At 39.7% G+C, this 17,820-nt stretch overlaps 1 protein-coding gene across 1 annotated transcript; it reads right to left on the bottom strand.

The window, feature by feature from the left end:
• Nucleotides 1-73: 73 nt before the first annotated feature.
• Nucleotides 74-17,583, bottom strand: LOC134612515 (granzyme A-like). Its single transcript, XM_063456895.1, has 5 exons — nt 17,517-17,583; nt 17,031-17,172; nt 6,231-6,369; nt 2,572-2,835; nt 74-255 (listed from the first exon to the last, which is right to left on the bottom strand). Exons 1-4 carry the CDS (start codon nt 17,569-17,571, stop codon nt 2,599-2,601), a joined length of 573 nt encoding a protein of 190 aa, XP_063312965.1. The 5' UTR covers nt 17,572-17,583; the 3' UTR covers nt 74-255; nt 2,572-2,598.
• Nucleotides 17,584-17,820: the final 237 nt, after the last annotated feature.

The following is a 17,820-nucleotide window of genomic DNA, read 5'->3' as shown; positions in this document are numbered from 1 at the left end:
TAACACTATTTGGTGGGAGGTTAAGCAACAAACATTTATCTACGTGATTTAGCAAAAAGAAGAAAAATAGGAAAAAACATGAATTTTCTGAAATTGTTCTGTGTTCTATTTAGTTTCTTTTTTAATCCATTTAATATAGTCTTTGGTAAGACGAGTATAGACATTGGCAATATTGGGAAGGCCACAAATGACAGAGCCAACTGAAGAGATACCAGCGAAAACACGTTTGCAAATTAATGGACCTCCAGCATCACCCTGAAATGAGAAATCGATAGTAATGTTAACAAAAATAGTAATGAGAACATTTCCAGTCAATATATGATCTTGAGCTACTCTGTATTTAACAAAAACAATTGACGCAAAAATAGAGGATATTGAAACTTGCTGCTATTTAGGTTGTGGACTGGCCGTATGGGCTAGATCAGTCTGATATGCAAATGGTATTGGTTTTCTCTGTAATTGCACAAATGAGCAAAAACATTTGAGACCTGAGCGGGGTTTTACCAAACGGCAAGATACTGAATTTCTCTAAGCTTTTGCCTGCTCTCAGAGTTCTTATATTTTCTTTTTTAACAAGAAAAAAACCACAAAAATAATCCAAAATGCGGGTGAATGCATTTGTGCCCAAGGCGGTGTTTCAAGAAAATGATTTCCACATAGAGAGCAAATAAAATGTCCTGCACTACCTGCCCAATTGACCGATCAGCTTAAAGTTGGCAGTTTTATCACTATTCCAATCAAAGCAGTAAAAGTATAAACCACACATAACAAAGCACAAGAGAACAGTCAAACAAGCTTACATATTTCAGTTCAACTTCTTAGTCATAGATATTATCTAAGAAAGGATGTAGTGGCTTACAAAGGAACAACAGATAAAGAATTGGCTAAAAGAGCATCAAGCATATTAAAAGAAAAATTTTAAATTGAAAAAAAAAAATACGTATATCCATAGATTTTTATTCTACATCAATGTACTAATTTAAGTGTCATGTAAAATAAAAAATATTGTAGTATAATAAAAGTTTACATTTTTTTGTCATCTTACTCTTTTTTGATATCCATTTGAGATCATACGGAAAGCACTTTGAGCAAAGTTTTGTAATGTTTTTAACAGATAAACATGTTGACATGCGTGCATATTTTAGTTTATTCAAATTATAATCTACCTAGTAATCTATTTAATGCACAGCATTTGGGCAGTTATACAGAGAGTCATCTTTTTGTAAATACTCAGCGAAGCTAGCTCAAATTAATCCTTGATTTCTTTCCTTTTACTGAAGCTAGCGAATAGATCATTTTCCTGGTTTCATTTCCTCCTCTTATACCCTTGTCCATCCTACACCATGCTTATCTCATTGATGTTTGTATCTATATATACTACTTCTAATCAATACTGCTTATTGACATTACTTGACCACCTAGTACAGAACCCTTGTATCTATCTTAACATATTGATCCAATATGATAATCGTAAGGTTATTCAATAAACTCTGTGACTTTAGCTGAAATGGAGACTTTTTCCAGGTCCAGGTCCTTCGGCACTCCAGATGTTTTGGACTACATCTCCCATAATGCTCTTACACCCACATGCTGGCAAAGCATCAAGGGAGATGTAGTCCATAACATCTGGGGTGCCAAAGGGTGCCTATCTCTGGTCTAAAATATACAAGTAAACAACCTAAATTGGAAGAGAAGATACATTGCCTGCTGGAGACTATAACCAGTATCCAAGAAGTCTTGGAAGTCTTGTGCAGTTATACTTTTTTAAAGATATTTGTGCCCAGGAATTGAATAATATTAACCCATCACTTACTGGAAGTGACACCATTGATAAAACATTGAACATCGCCTATAACTTGTCTTAACCATATTTCATGTTATGCTATGTTTTCTTTTAAATATTTATTATGGAGATTATGTCACATTCATCGTCAGTGCTCACTTTGTTAGCATGGGATTCCCTTCTGTCTTGGGTTAATTTTATCTGTATATTGTGATGAATTCACCCATTCCATTGTAGTTTATAGTTTATTTTGTAGTTTGTTAGCATTCTGTTGGAAGAGAAACCACAAAAGTAGCATATGGTCTAGTTGGACAATTAGCACCAATGCTCTCCAGTGGAATTCCAACAGGGAATGGCAACGTAGGTTTGTTAATTAGACTATCTAGTGCCCGTTTCCACTCCCAGAAGACTGCTAATTGTTCCCCCTTTTTAGTAAGGTCCTTAATGCAGTCATTTTCCCTTATGGAACATTTGTATTTTTGTGGGTCTTTCACGCTTGATGAGATGCTTCTATACCTTACTCTTGCTTGTCATATAATGCCATTATCTCCATGATCCAGACAGATTTTTTATTTTTTTTGCCTCTGAAACCCGACTTGCTATAATGCATTCTAAACCCTGTCCTTTTTCTGAGGTTCTAAAAGACATTTTCAAAATATATCAATATAATATTCAATATGTCTAAAAAAGCAACATTTCAGAGTTCCTTAACCTTTAAAATCTTTAGAAAGTTGTTCTTTTTAAGCCAATGTATCTTACTCTATATAGCGATGCGTTATGTTACTTACATAACAAAGGCCCTTCTCTTGCTGATCTCAGGTGCACATCATGTCACTTGTAACTTTGAATGTAGGTTGAAATGCAGAATTACATGTCTTTCTGTCCAGCACTGTTAATTTGACTTCAATTAGTTTGTCTGAAGAAAGGGAGCTTTTATTGCTGTATGCTCCCCATCCGGCCGTTTCACACATTGTCCCTGCTTTAATTTCTTTAAATGTTATTGGCAATGGTAGGATCTTCACAGCATTGTTTAGAGTTGCATTCTTAGAAAGCTGAAAAAAATAAGAGTTTTTATACAAACAAAATTAAAATCAAAATTACTGTTTTGGCCACAAATTGTCTTTCTGGGGTTTGTTCCAGGATGTCCAAGTTACCTAAGGGTACCAATTATTATGGCAGAAACTGAGTCAAAAGTAAACCTTAAATGTGCATTAACGGTCTCCTGTTCAAAGTGAAATGCAGTAAGCCGACTCAGTAACATGAATGATGCATTAGACATCTCCGTGAAATCCTGCTCTGTGCATGTGCCCGAGTCCTGACCCAGTCTGTAAGTCCCTGAGTTGAGTTTGAGATGGTGATTAGGTGTCTGAAACCAAGCATTCTCCAAGATTGACGTTTGGGTCCATCCTTTTCTTCTGTGCCACGTCATGGTGCTTGAAAGCAGTCCCTCAAAATACAGTTATATGAGATAATATTGTTTTTTCAAAGCCTTATCCCAAGCTGGGATTAAATAGTGCTCTTTTTTTAAAAGGAAGAAAATAGTTTTCAAGATGACCTGTGAGAGTCATAAACCAGTGTGTGGATGAGATCTAACAAAGATCTTAATTGTACACGCTAAGGCTGTAGAACAATGCAATAAGAAGGCCTTGGCATTTTATAAGGCTTAGTTTGTCCAGATACAGAGATGAACTACATTCCCAACTGGGGTTATCGAGGAGTTACTATAATTAAAGGTTTCTTCAAGCACCATGACCACTTCTGTGCTTTGGAGGGGTCATGTTCCAGGCCCAGAATGAACTGCTGCACCTATTGAGATATTTAGGTTAGCTGAAGGATGTGTAACTCCACCTCTGACAGCAACATTAACCAGTCCACAATGAGAGGTCTGGGTGGGATAATGTTTGTTCTGTGCATATTCAGTGCATAGACTTTTATTTATTGGCTGTGAATGCTAACACTGACACTGTCACCCAGTGAATGACCAGCATGATATGCATCCAGCTTCTGCTGCTCTGCACAAGCCCTATGCGGTTCAGCTGGCATTGAGGACCCAGATAAGAGGCATACTATTGCAAAATGGTTTGTCTCCTTATCAAGGAGCAGTGCCAGGTTAGTCTTGGCATTATAAACATTACAGCAGGCTGCAGCGGTTACGATGCTCAAAGTAACACTTTAAATATTTAAAAAGTAACGTGTAAATAAATAAACTTAGAGGTATGTTTGCCTCTTCTAAACCATATATGATTGTCATGGGGTGCTTATTTCTTATTCAATCCACACACACATGCCAGAATGGGATTTACGTGTGATATTGGCTGATTCCCTCACTGTAGAGAATAAGCACATCATCATATAAATTAATATTCACTTCATATATGGTATCCATACAGTTAGCAGGGCATAATGGGCAAAATATATTACTATAGGTTTTCTGTGCTTTAATATAAATGAAATATAAATATATAAATGTAATCATTTGTATGCCCTGTGTATGGTTAATTTTTATATGTCTCATATTTAATTGCTTGTTTTTGCACTAAATGAACCAAAAACTAAAATGGAACTCGATGTATTATAGACAGATAGAGATGTTTCTTGTCTGTAACTGTCTTAACTGATGGTGGTTACATTGGATATTCCACCACTAAAATTAAGGGTTTTAGCACTTAGATAGATATGAATTACAAGGAGATTATGGTGAAACAATCACTAAAAAGTAACTTGTAATACATATCATAAAAAATAGTTCACAGACCCAGGGATATTAATGGATAATGCAAAATATACTCGCTATAGAAAAATTAAAGAATCAGAAATAGAAAGAGAGAGGAGGGGTGTAGATAATATGTGGATGATACGTACAAACGAAAATAATAATAATAATGATGATATAAAGAAGATACCGTAAATGTAGTTAAAATAATCTGGTTACTCCTAGATGGTAAAGGGCACTACATATGTGAGAGATAGTTTGGTACAAGATGAAACAAACTATCTAAAAAGTATCTAGTTGTGAGAATGTAGATAACAATGTTACCAATTCACCACTAGTGTTCACTGTATAGCCGTACATAACTCTATAGGGAATTGCCACTTTGTAGCCGAAGTTCTGCAAAGAATTTTAGTTTTAAATTTTAACGAAAAATAGTTCATGAGGCAATTGTGTGCGTCAAAAACCTTAGTATAAATATAAATCTGGGGCAGCAGGGAAGGTGCGTGTGTCGGTTGGTCCCTGTAATAGTCTAAAAGTTTAGCCAAATAACTAGTTCCTGCGTATTTGTCAGCCATAACATGTTCCAGTATAAGAGTAGTATAAAATTAGATTAAACAAATTGGCCAATGCCTAAACAAATCTAGACGTAATGAAGAGACCCACCTAGAGAAAACCAGTAAAAGGTGCAAAATCCCAAACACAGGAGGCTAGAGGTGTCAGGAGTTGTCAGATATTGGAGTAAAGTTTGACAACCTCCTGGTTAAGGAAATACAAAGGTAAGCACCCGACGCACGTTTCCCCCGGTGACCGTTGCCGGGATCATCAGGAGTGCCGATGTATGAAAAGACTAACTGCACCAGTAAGATCTGGAAATAACAAACTTAGCTCTTAACCTGTTTTAATGGGATTATTATTACATACATGACATTCATTTGAATTGACCTATTCTTCGATTTTACATTTATTTCCATAATAATTCCTCATCCTCAATTGTTGCATAACACATAACAGCACTAATCCAGCAAGATACCATAATTAGACTCTTCCCAGTGTTAGGGGGTCCTCCATTGCATATAGGAAGACAGTGCTAAAGTGGTGGCTGATTTATTGTGATCACTTACCAGAGCCTGGATCAAACAATTTTATGGTTCCAGCCATTATGAACCCTCTGGAATTAGATGAGGACCCCATTTTGCTTTCTGGTCAATGGGTTAGGAATCCTTTGAACCCGACGATCAAAACTATTTTAAATATATATAACCATTTTCAATATTTCTACTTAACAGCTTAACCTACAAATGTAGGGTTATAGGATAGAGACAGAATTGACCTTATTGCCACTGATACATTCTAATTCTAAAATTTGTTGGCAAAACTGGTATTTATAAAGTTGATATGTGGGTGCAGCTTATTGTAGTTGTTCTGGTGTCTGTCCCTGCAGGCCTTTTATTGTAAACACTGCCTTTTTAGAGATAAAAAAAATGTATGATCTCAGCCAAAGTGGCGGCACAGGAAATAATGGAAGTAAACCACCTTTTTAATGGGGGACAAGGGGACCGGTACCTAAACAGAGTTTTTAGAAATATAGTGTCTGGGCTACATATTAGTATTCCTGATACTATAGGGTTTCTTTAAGGAAATTGGCTGTGTAGGACATTGGTAAGAATGAGAAAATTGATACTCCCAAAGAGGAAGATAATGAAAGAGCAGTAGTATGCCATAAGATCCCCTTACCTGTAACAGCTGGATATCATTCACATGTTTATTATTATTGAACTTGGGATGTGGAATAGATCTTGAAATCTTAAACTGGTGTGTTTGGCTTTTGTCAGTTCTCGAATGGACACCAAGGTAAACCGTTGTTGACTTGTCACTTGTAAAGCAAACACATTAAATTTTAATGGATACATTGTAATAAACAATTCCACTTTTAGATTTGTTTTATTTGTAGTATTATACAATTTACATTTGTCTAGATCAGTGGTAGTCAACCTTTTTCTACCTACCGCCCACTAATGCATCTTTTTGGTTGAAAAAATTTCCTTACCTTACCGCCCACCAGTTTTCGCACAAGTGCAGAATATTTTTTAGAAAGGAGGGTGTTTTTAAAAAAAAATAAATGTAAGTACATTTATCTTTTTATTTCTACTTAATGCATGTTTATAATGTTTTTTCAATTTTACTAACAGGCAGGCATGTAATTGTCTACATATTCGTGGGCAGTGTATTAGGTAGCTATAGGGTGTGAGATATATCATGTGTTTACTACCTGAGTGATAGTCAAGAGTGGTGGACTGCTAGACATATTAAATTCTGGCTGATCATGCTGCATTGGGTTGTAAGGACTGGTGCAGGTCTGCTACATGGCTAGGTGAATTGCTTAAGTAACAACTAAGCAGATAGGAGATCATCTAACATGGGTGTGCTAGTGCCTGGAGAAAAAATACAAATAAAACTGGAATGGTTAACAGTACAGTGATACGGCAGCTGTATATACCAAATTATGATAAGCAGATACTATGCTAAAGTCCTCTGGGGTCCCCCAGATATGAGTCCCTCTTCGAGCTAGCCAGCAAGTAGAGAAGTGCACCTTTAGGATTGTGTAAATAGATTGTGTCGATATAGGCAGGGTGAGGCGACAAGATAAAAATGGTGTTGCATGCTAAGCAATAATCAATGGTAAATCAGCGGTATCTCTGGTACTTAGCTGCTGGGTACTAAAGCGCCCTGTGGTGAGCAAATGTCCCCGCAGCGGTATGGTAGGACATTTCAGGATAGTCTTTCATCCGATCCCACAGGTGGGCCAACGGAGGCCAGCCGACTTCTTGTCCGGCAGGCGTGCGTCACTCAGAGGCAGGAGAGACTGCGTGCTGAGCCCAGTTCCCTGCTTGTGTTCCCTAGTAAGTGTGCCATGTTGGGTTGGTACTGGGTGGGTCCCGTTGTAGCCCCTCTGGCAGGTACTCCTCTGTTCTCTGCCCCTGTCCGAGTGGCAAGTAGTGTGATGATGTGGAAACGAGGTGTCAGTTCTGCCCCGGGGTCTTGGAGGAGTTGGTACCTCTTGGTGATGACCTTGGAGTCTTCTGGGGTCTGTGATCTTCCCGTTTGGGTGGGCATTGCATGCTCTCGGTTTAGGCTGTCGTGTGTATGTTGCAGCCCTCTGTGGGGGTAGTTTGTACTTGCCGATTAAGGCCCTCTGCACTCTCCGTCCGGGTGGGTAGCATCTGCTTGTTGTATGAGCTTGGGACATCTTCCCACCTTCCAGGGGTTTCCCGCGCCTCCTCCTGCTGCCTTTGCGTTCACCCGTGGGTGACTCTTGTGTAGATGCAGTTTGCTCTGCTCTGTGTGCCAGCTTTGCCCAAAATTTGTTAAATATCTCCTCAATTGTGTCGGTCGCATTGGAATTAGGGCCTGCTGCCTCAGATTGTAACCTTTGCATGCCGCGTGTAGTGGACTTAGCCGCGTCCGCCATCTTGGGTGCAGCCGCTCATGTTCTGCCTGAGTGTGTCACCGCTTCCACTGATTTGTCCAGGGCCGTGGTCTCCTAAATCGGCAGGGACCGGGATATCCCCCACCAGACCACGGGGGGGGGGACCGTGAGAGTGCTCCCTCTTCAGCCAGAGAACCGGGAGAGCGGCCGTCTCTCCTCGGCTCCCACCCGTGTAAGCCGCGGGCTTCGATGTGGACGGTTCAGCCATGGGGGGTCTCAGATCTGGTATCCCCCGATGCAGCATTGCCTTCTGGTCAGGAATAACGTTGTCCACAGCTGGTAAGCTCGGGTGGTCGGGCGTTTAAACCCGAATCTTGGCCTAAGGCACGTCTGGTTTGCAGGCACGTCTGGTTTGCTTGGCAGGTAAACTCCGCCCCCGTTTATAATGTTTTTAACTTTAGAAAGTTTAATGAGAAAACAATAAAGTAAATTGAAAATACCTTTACTAGTGATTAATGAGATCCTTGAGGTTGATGCTGCGAGACTAAATATTTGATATCTGGTTCGATTTTCGTAAGGAACAAACTAAGGTCTCCTCTTTCGGTGATATTCAGACGACTTCTCTATTTGCTCATAATATGATTTCTCATCTGTGCATCAGCTCCCCTCCTCTCCCTCCTCAATTCCCCTACCCACCTTTTTCCCCCCCTTTTCTAATTTTTTTTAACCTTCCTTATAGCAATGCCCAGTAGGAAGGCTGAGCTAGGTATCCCACTTACTATTACTTACTATAGCCCACTATAACAGACAGGCACACATACATACACACATACAGACACACACATACAAAGACACACACATAAGACATACATACAAAGACACATCCACACACACAGACAGACACAAGACACACATACATACAAAGACACATACACACAACACATACATACAAAGACAAGACACACATACATACACACATATATACAGACAGACACACACACACACATACAAGACACATACAAAGACACACATACATACAGACACATACATACAGACAGACACACACAAGACATACAAACACACAAGACATAGATACAAATACAAGACACACATACATACACACATATATGCAGACACACACACACACACACGACACATACAAAGACACAACATACATACAAAGACACATACATAAGACACACATACATACAGACACATACATACATACAAAGACACATACACAAACAAACACACACATTATATTTAAGTCACCCTCCTGTTTCCTACCTTTAAGGTGCAGGAGGGTGACTTTCCCTGGGGTCCAGTGGTGGCTCAGGTGGCTGGGAGTCAGAGTTCCCACTCTGACTCCCTTCTCCTCCTTGCTCCCGCGCAGGCTCTCTGTATGCTGCGAGGAGTGACCGGGGAATCACTTCCTCCCAGTAGAGATGATGTAATCACAGGGGGCCCGGTCACGCTGTAAAGCTCCCAGCACTGACCGGGCCCCCTCGCAATCCACATCCATCGGGTGGCCCTGACAGCATGGGCCACCTAATGGACCCCTCCATATGCGGCCCCGGCGGTTTGCTGTGCGGGCCGGGGCCGCAGGTGGTGATGGCGGTACCCGGTCACAGGGGTACCGCTGGCTCGCACCCGCCCGCCCGCTCACCCAATCTCTCAAAATTAAAAAAATCCCTACCGCCCACCTGGAATCCTGAAACGCCCACTAACGGGCGGTAGGGACCAGGTTGACGACCCATGGTTTAAATGGTTTTGATGGTATTTCGACTTAAGCTCAGAGTAGTCAGTCTCAGATTCTTAGAGTCAAGGTCAAGTGAAAGTGAGTGAACATTATTTGCATTGAGGGCAAATAGTCGAAAAAATGTCAAGCAATTCAGAATTTATTTGACACCTCCCACATCACAACCGGTTGACACTTTGATACTCATATTCACCATGTTTTCAGGGACACATATCACGTATACACATTTATGGTACAGGAGAAGGGTTGCCCTGTAGTATGTAGAATTCAGAAGAAGGGGTATGAGGTTAAGTAATTAGGAAATGAAGAATCCTTCAGAATATGCATTATACATACTGCAGGGTAACACTTTTCATTCGTTTTCATAAATATGGCAAAATTATGTGTCCCTGAAAACATGGCGGATATGGTAACCCTAACTACTCACCCTGTATCCACATACAGAATCACCATCCCATACAAGTCTTTTATTTAGTTTTTTTTTTTGTGTGCAATGTATGGGATGCTCTTGCATTCTTTTTATTCTGACGTTTGGCCTATAAACCTTGCCTGGCAGTTGATTCAGACTCCAGCATTATCTATTAACCATTGATTCATTTATTTTATATCTTTATATCTTTCAAACAGATTTATCAATATCATGCTGCTATCAATTTTGATGATATATTGAGCTAATCTAATGTGAATGTCCTTTCCCTTCCCCAAAAAGTAAGAACTTACATTTATTTCCCATGTAATAGTGGAAATCACTACCATGTTACATATGGTGTTAAGAACAGCTTGTGTGTACCTGGATTTTCATGTCATTGAAATGGACAGATGGCAGATGGACACATGGAACTAGGGACTGTAGGTGGTTTACCACAGACGAGACTGGGGCTCCCCAGCCACATTCAATGGCTAGCAACCTCCATGCACTTGGCCACAAACAGGCTCGCACCCACCGCAACACTCTACTCAAGTACTTCCTCCTCCATGAATAATTGTATATTTGCAGAGTACCTAGCGGAACCTATGTCTCACCAATGTTGCCAATGCTGATTCTACTATGGTCATACTACTGCTTATGTTTGTTGAATACCACTGTCTGTATATGTCACTGTCTACCACTCAAACACAAATAAAGAATGTAAAAAAAAATGATCCTGGAGCCCTTTTTCAATGCATTCAGAGCTAATCCAGGCATCACTGGTATTCACATCCTCCACTAACAGCAACAAAATTGCAGCAAATGTAGATCTACTTTTTCTCCTTACCAACCCTGCATGCTTTCTTCCTGTTGTCATGGCTGAATGTGATGCCTTTGCACAACTATGAAATCTTAGGATAAACTACTCAAAATCTGAAGTTATAAAACTTTCGACACCAAACTCGCCCAAGAACTGGAAAACCAATATCCATACCAATGGTACAGGGAGTCTATTAAATACTTTGGGATAAACATAACCTTCGACCTTAATAAAGCTTATTACATCAATTTCTCACCTCTCCTCTGTTAGATGGCTCTTCAGAACTGGACTTTCCTGCTCATAAAATGGTTGGTGCTCAAGATGAATATTCTCCCATGTATCCTATTCCTTCTGCAAACTATGCCCATTCTAATACCTTGCCATTTCCTTCACACAGACCCTTAGCAGATTCATCTCACATGACCAAAAAACAGGGGAGGTCTCCCCGACATTGCTCCATGCTCACATACAATCCAGACTTTTCCATAGCAAATTCCTTTGCACTTAGATCCTCACCTAATCTCCCATATCCATTAAGACTTACAGATACACACACTAAAGGAACAGCGACATCACTGATGGACTGATGTTGAAATTTAACTACTTCCAACTTACAAACTTCACTTACTAACTGCTCTGCTATTCAGATGCTGAAAGGGCACTAACACCCTTTGAACAAATATGCTTACAATTTAACCCACCTTCACACGATATCTAATTACTATACGATACACTACTAAACTCCTTAGAGATCTCTCCCCTCCCTTTTTATACAGGATACTTGGAGAGAGACCTTGGCATTTCTATTGATGACAGACAGTGGTACAAGATTTTTACTTAACCATAAATCCTTTATATGCACTAAATACCAGGAAACAGGGTACAATATCCTCATCCACTGGTATCCTACCCCTGAAAAGATTAATGCAGCTCAAAGCTTGATAGCGGCGAATTGGAGGAGGGGCTCAACCCCAAATATTAGGGACTTTATTTCGAGAGAGGAGGACATCTGATCAATTAAATAATTAGTTTTGTCAGCCTGAGATAGCTACCAGAGATATATGGCTACACTGGACTGGACTGGAGGACTCTGAGTCTGACTTTCAAGGGGTTGCTACAAACCTCTTGACCACATAGTGCGGAGCTCTGTGGTGACTGGGGGTGGGTCTCCCTCTAGGTGAACAAAAAAGTATACATGCTCCCCTCCATGGTGGCTACCCTACTCCCTTTTCCTCTCTCATGATCTCTCCCCCTATAGTCCCTCTCTTTTTTTCTCTTGACGTTTCCTTTCCTTCAATGTTTTATTGTTCTGTCACTGATAATAGGCATTAATGTAAACAGACTCCTTGATGATCTTGATAAACATACAATCACGGTGAACTACCGTTAGAGAGCCATGTTCTTCGATTATGAACTGTCTTCTGATAAGATTGTATGTTAAAATTGACTATGTCTGCGCAAGTCATTGTCTGATAATGTTGCCAGTCATGGAAACTGTATACCTAGGTCATTCGATGCTCAATAAATATTGAATTCTAAAAGTGCATTGCAGCAATGGATTTTTTGTTTTATTCTGGCACACATGTCCCTTGAAGATGTCCTTCGATAATACATTTGAGAGACAGAATACTGGAGGAGTGTCACTAAGCCAGTTTTCCCCTTATTGCACTTCATGGACTTTTACCCTTGGCTGTGAGCACTCTTGCCTTATGGGCAGCCATGAAACCACTTTCATGCAGGTGCCTGATAAGTAATAAATTACTATCAACTCTAGCATAAATGCATTATATAATTCAACTACTGCCCATAGGCCACGTGTTTGTTTTAACCACTTTTCATAATAATTTTTTACTAAAGACATAGACCTCGATTTACCATTTTTCAAATGATTTAATATTTTGGTAATAAAATTTCAAAATAATTTAGTATTTCGATTTTTAAAATGTTGATATATTGTCGCAAATTATTATAGCTCACTTTACAATTTAGAGAAGCAAGAATCTACTCTCGTCCCTTCAGAAAATCAGATACAACACTTCTTAGCTGACATTGATCTACCCAAACTCACGGAAGCAAAAGTGGAGACCCTTACTCGCCCCATCACTAGCACAGAAATACTAAACATCTAAATTGCCCACACACAAATCCCTAGGACCGGATGGCTTTACTAACGTATATTATCAAACATTCTCCGACCTACTGATACCTCACTTAACAGACCTCTTAAATCACTGCTTATAACAGGGTCTATGCCTCCGGACATGCTACTCGCACATATTTCCACACTGCCCAAACCTGTAAAACGGGCAAATTTATGCCAGAACTTCCGACCAATCTCTCTCCTCAATAGCGATACGAAAATTTACGCTAAATTTTCTAGCCCAACGATTAAAAGACATTCTCACCTGAATAACACATAATGACCAATCAGGTTTTGTTAAGCAAAGACAGGGGTCAGACAACACTATGAAAATCCTCATACTAGCCCATATGGAAACACATAAAATGGAAAGTCTTCTATTAGCGCAAGACGCAGAGAAGGCCTTCGATAGACTGAATTGGAGGTACATGGAACAAGTCCTACTAAAATTCAGCTTCCCCGCCACATTCATTACAGGCGTACTAGCCCTGTATTCCAGCCCAGCAGCCAAGGTCACCAGCGGAGGCATCTTATGAACCCCTTTAAGATCACAAATGGCACAGGCCGCTGTCCCCCCTGTTGTTTGTGTTATGCCTTGAACCACTAGCATACACAATCCGCAAGAACATAGACATCAGGGGAATACAGATAAGACACACAGAATACAAACGGGCCATGTTTGCGGATGATGTTCTAATATCCATGACTCAGTCCACGCAATCCCTACCACATCTTATGCGTGCTCTACATAACTTTGGACAACTATCGTACTACAAACTAAATCAAGCAAAGACCCAAACGCTCCCAATCAGGCTACTGACTACAACTGTAACTACACTACAAAACCACTTCACTTTCGCCTGGAGACACACGCACATCACATACCGAGGGGAAAATTTGCGGCTACTCCTAGGGGAACAGCCATGCATAACATATCCACACTCCCTCAAATGTGTAAGCAGCTTTTACATAAATGGAAAGATGTACAGATCACATGGCTAGGCATGATAAATACTGTCAAAATGATGGTACTACCGAAATTACTATATGTTTTCAGAATGTTGCCACTGCCCCTCTCACCCTCACTGAGCACTCAGATTCAGAGATTATTATCGTTTTTTGTGTGGGAAAACAAAAAAAAAACCGCATACCCCTTTCCCTGCTGCAAACCCCGGTTGACTCAGGAGGATTGGGCTTCCCTAATGTTCTACAATACCATAAAGCAGCGGTCATAGAAGCAGCTACATGTTCCAAAAAAGACGCTACAGTGGGTTGACATGGAGAATGAATACTGTACAGGAAGCTCAGCTATAAACTATATGTGGACACCTAAACACCTACGAAACAAATCCTACACACTATTACCCCTTACTAGGGCCACCATACAGGTTTGGGACCAGTTGCACCGCCCGCAAGCGACTAATAACAAATTCCTAAAATGGGCACCCATAGAGGCGCTACAATGTATATCACCATGGTTATCTTTAGCAAAATGGTCAGAACTGGGAATTACCCATATTAATGATCTATGTTCACAGGGGGAAATCATACCCTTCCCAGAATTACGAGCCACATACAGTTTACCATCATCCTTCATCTTCCCATATGTTCAACTAAAGAGCATAATCAAAGACCGAGTAATACATACTCCACGACTTGCAGATAACTCCAACAAAGAGTTGTTGGTGCTGTATGACAGATGTCGTAAGGCCCCAGTCAAAGCTCGCTCCCTATCACTCAGTCATACAGCCTTAAGAAATAATGCCACAACCCCAGACTTCTCTTTTATGGCACAGTGGAATAGGGAACAAGCAACACACTTTACAAAAGATCAGTGGTTGCGATCAATCTTAGCACTAAAGGGTATTACATCCTGCTACTCGCATGTGGAAGCACACAAAAAATTGGTTTACAGATGTTACCTCACATCAGATAAATTAAACAAAATGTACCCACTATCCTGAGCACAATGTTGGAGGTGTGAACAGCACAGAGGTACCATGAGTCACATATGGTGGCACTGCCCGAATATACAACCGTTGTGGACGGAGGTCCAGACAATATGTAACTCCTTGGAGGTCCTCCGAGGAAAGATCACACCTGGTATAGGTCTATTTCTACTAATACCTACAACCACCCCTTTCCAAGATAGACAGCTAATGATAATTGTAACCATGGCAGCTCGTAACCTCCTAGCATATCATTGGAAACAAAAAGAATACCCATCGTCACAACTATTATATAGTAAAATACGACAATACCTTAGGTATGAGCAATTGTCTATGGCTACGCCTAAACATAGGATTACCACACACAATAATTGGCACAAATGGATAACTTTCGATCCACCGTCAGTGCCATAGCCTGGGACTCACAACCCACACAGGCATTGGACAGCCAGGTATAATGGGAGGGCAGCCTAGAAGGCCTCACGATAACAGAGGGCAGCACTGGTACACATATATATATTTAGCAGTAACAATGACCAAAGAAAGACCGCCTTCGAACCTAGGGTCGTACTGACCAACCTTGGGTGGAGGAACAACTTGCAGGCAATCATGCAGCTTTGCTCTCTAGACAGGAGTCATATCTCCGAAAAATCTTGAATTATTTGAAAACTTTATCCGAAAAGATAAAATCAAGACCTCAGTCTGAGTATTCATAGTTTAAAATAGATTGAAATAGCCAGCCTACTTGTAAGCAGTCCACTAATAGCACAACGCAAGCTACATATTGACAGTACATATTAATACTCCTTAACCCCTCAATTACCTTATTCCTGTGCAATACACATTTTACCATTATGTATCTATCTTTTCAGATTGCACAGTACCTGGAGTGCTATTAGCCCTAAACCAATATACTGGTTAATGATCATAATATAATAGGCTATATGATGGTACATTATCAATATCTGGTCGTTATAGCTTTTCTCAAGACATTTCCACGTAACGCACGGTATAATTTGTCACCCCATATGTAGTCATAAATCTTCATAGCTCTCATTTTCACTATACAGATTTTCACAAACTGCTGGGATGATTTTTTTGGTACTATTCATGAAAATGTGTTAATACAGTTTCTCACATTTTTGAACATGTCTATTCAATGTGGTTTCTCACATTATATTTCCACTGTGTTGCACGTATTACCTCAAACCCACTATGATGTTTGCTGAAAAGAAGAAAAAACACTTCACATAATACAACAAATATTCCATTTCAATAGATTCAGCATCTGAATTCATGGAAATTAAATTAATCAATTCTCATCAAGTATACTTTATAATAATAATAAAAATACATTGACACATATAATCGTCCTGCCATATTTCTCTGCATATATCACATTGTCCATTTTAGTAGGTAAATAGCAGCTTAGTTTTTTTTATACATTTAATGGTTTATCTGTAGTACAGTAAATGAAACAGATAATTTATCAACTAAAAAAGCATCAAGCGATTTTACAGAAAACTACTTGTAATGTGATTTAGAATGACTGCCAATTTCACCAAATAAAATCATTCAAATTTCCAACAAATCTTATTAAATGTTCCATTCAAACCGTCCCATCCGTGGCTATGTAGAATAAAAGCAATTATGGGCACAGAGCTGAAAATTTTTAGTAATTAGCAATATATATTATTTACCATATGATTGCTATAATTTTAGAATGTTGCGCCAACATAGCTCTAGAGTGCTTGTAATACTCAAGCTTGTTTCTCAAGCATAAACTCTTGATAGTTTATGGCAGTCTTCCCCAAACTCTGGCCCTACATATGCTGCTGAACTACAACCCCCATGATTCTATGAATGAAATAGATAGGCTGAGAATCATGGGAGTTGTAATTCGGCAACATCTGGAGGGCCGGAGTTTGGGGAAGCCCACACATCATACATGGGGTCCATAAAATAATGTTGGTGTCATTATCATACTCTGCTTAGTAGAACAGCCCTTCCATTTAGCAATATATACTTACACTTGACAGCTAGCTGTAGTCAACACCCAGTTGGTTTTAATTAAAGTCCCACCACATAGGCTAGTTTTAGATTGAATTAAAGCCATGTATGGTCTTGAGTGAGGATTCGCTACTCTTCCGCCTATGATTTCAGAGCACCAACCTGCAAAATGTTAAGCGTTAATTAAATTCTTAATGGGGCAAACATTTTTTTTTTCAGCGGGACTAAGAGAATCTGCACACGGCACTCAAAGGGTTATCTTGAAAGATGCAAACATTCGCAACATTTAATTATATTTAATTCTTCACTGATATTGAATTTGTTCATTAAACAGTGAATTTTGTTGGACTGAACAAACTATAGAATTGTAGATATTTTCTAACTGTCAGTTTGTCTGAATTGTATTATTTGGTTCCCAAGCTTGTTCAAATATTATACATATCAAGGCTTTGGTAAATCTGCATGGTTTTATCCTCTCTACATTGTTTTCACAAGTTCGTACTTACCTTCTTCAATGGGCAGAATGACTGCAACAAACATCTGTATCAAAAAGAAATTCATGCTTGCCCTATTCAGGTCTTCACACAGTGCAATGAAGTGCCTACATTATATAGGTATGGAAACCACAGTTATTTAAATGATTTGTGCAATACAGCAATACAGTTGGTTCAACATCCTTTGATTTTTTTTGTAGACGTACAAATGCCTTTGCCTACTCTTAATGTGGTTACACCAGGAGCACAGTTGCAAGTTTCACTCTTTTCTTTGGTCGATTTAATATGATTGCATAGGAAATGTACCAACACGTTA

Source organism: Pelobates fuscus, chromosome 5, assembly GCF_036172605.1.
Source record: "Pelobates fuscus isolate aPelFus1 chromosome 5, aPelFus1.pri, whole genome shotgun sequence".
NCBI classification, from domain to species: domain Eukaryota; kingdom Metazoa; phylum Chordata; class Amphibia; order Anura; family Pelobatidae; genus Pelobates; species Pelobates fuscus.
Note: the sequence above shows the minus strand (reverse complement) of the source record. Positions and strands in the feature narration are given on the sequence as shown.

Bases quoted from the DNA above. Each gene is read 5' to 3' on its own strand.
- LOC134612515 (XM_063456895.1), bottom strand. From the start codon at position 17,571: ATGAATTTCTTTTTGATACAGATGTTTGTTGCAGTCATTCTGCCCATT. The intron at 6,370-17,030 runs GTAAGTATATAT...TTGCTTTACAAG, and splicing joins ACTACAGCTAGCTGTCAAGT to TGACAAGTCAACAACGGTTT. The intron at 2,836-6,230 runs GTAAGGGGATCT...TATTTTTTTCAG, and splicing joins ATGATATCCAGCTGTTACAG to CTTTCTAAGAATGCAACTCT.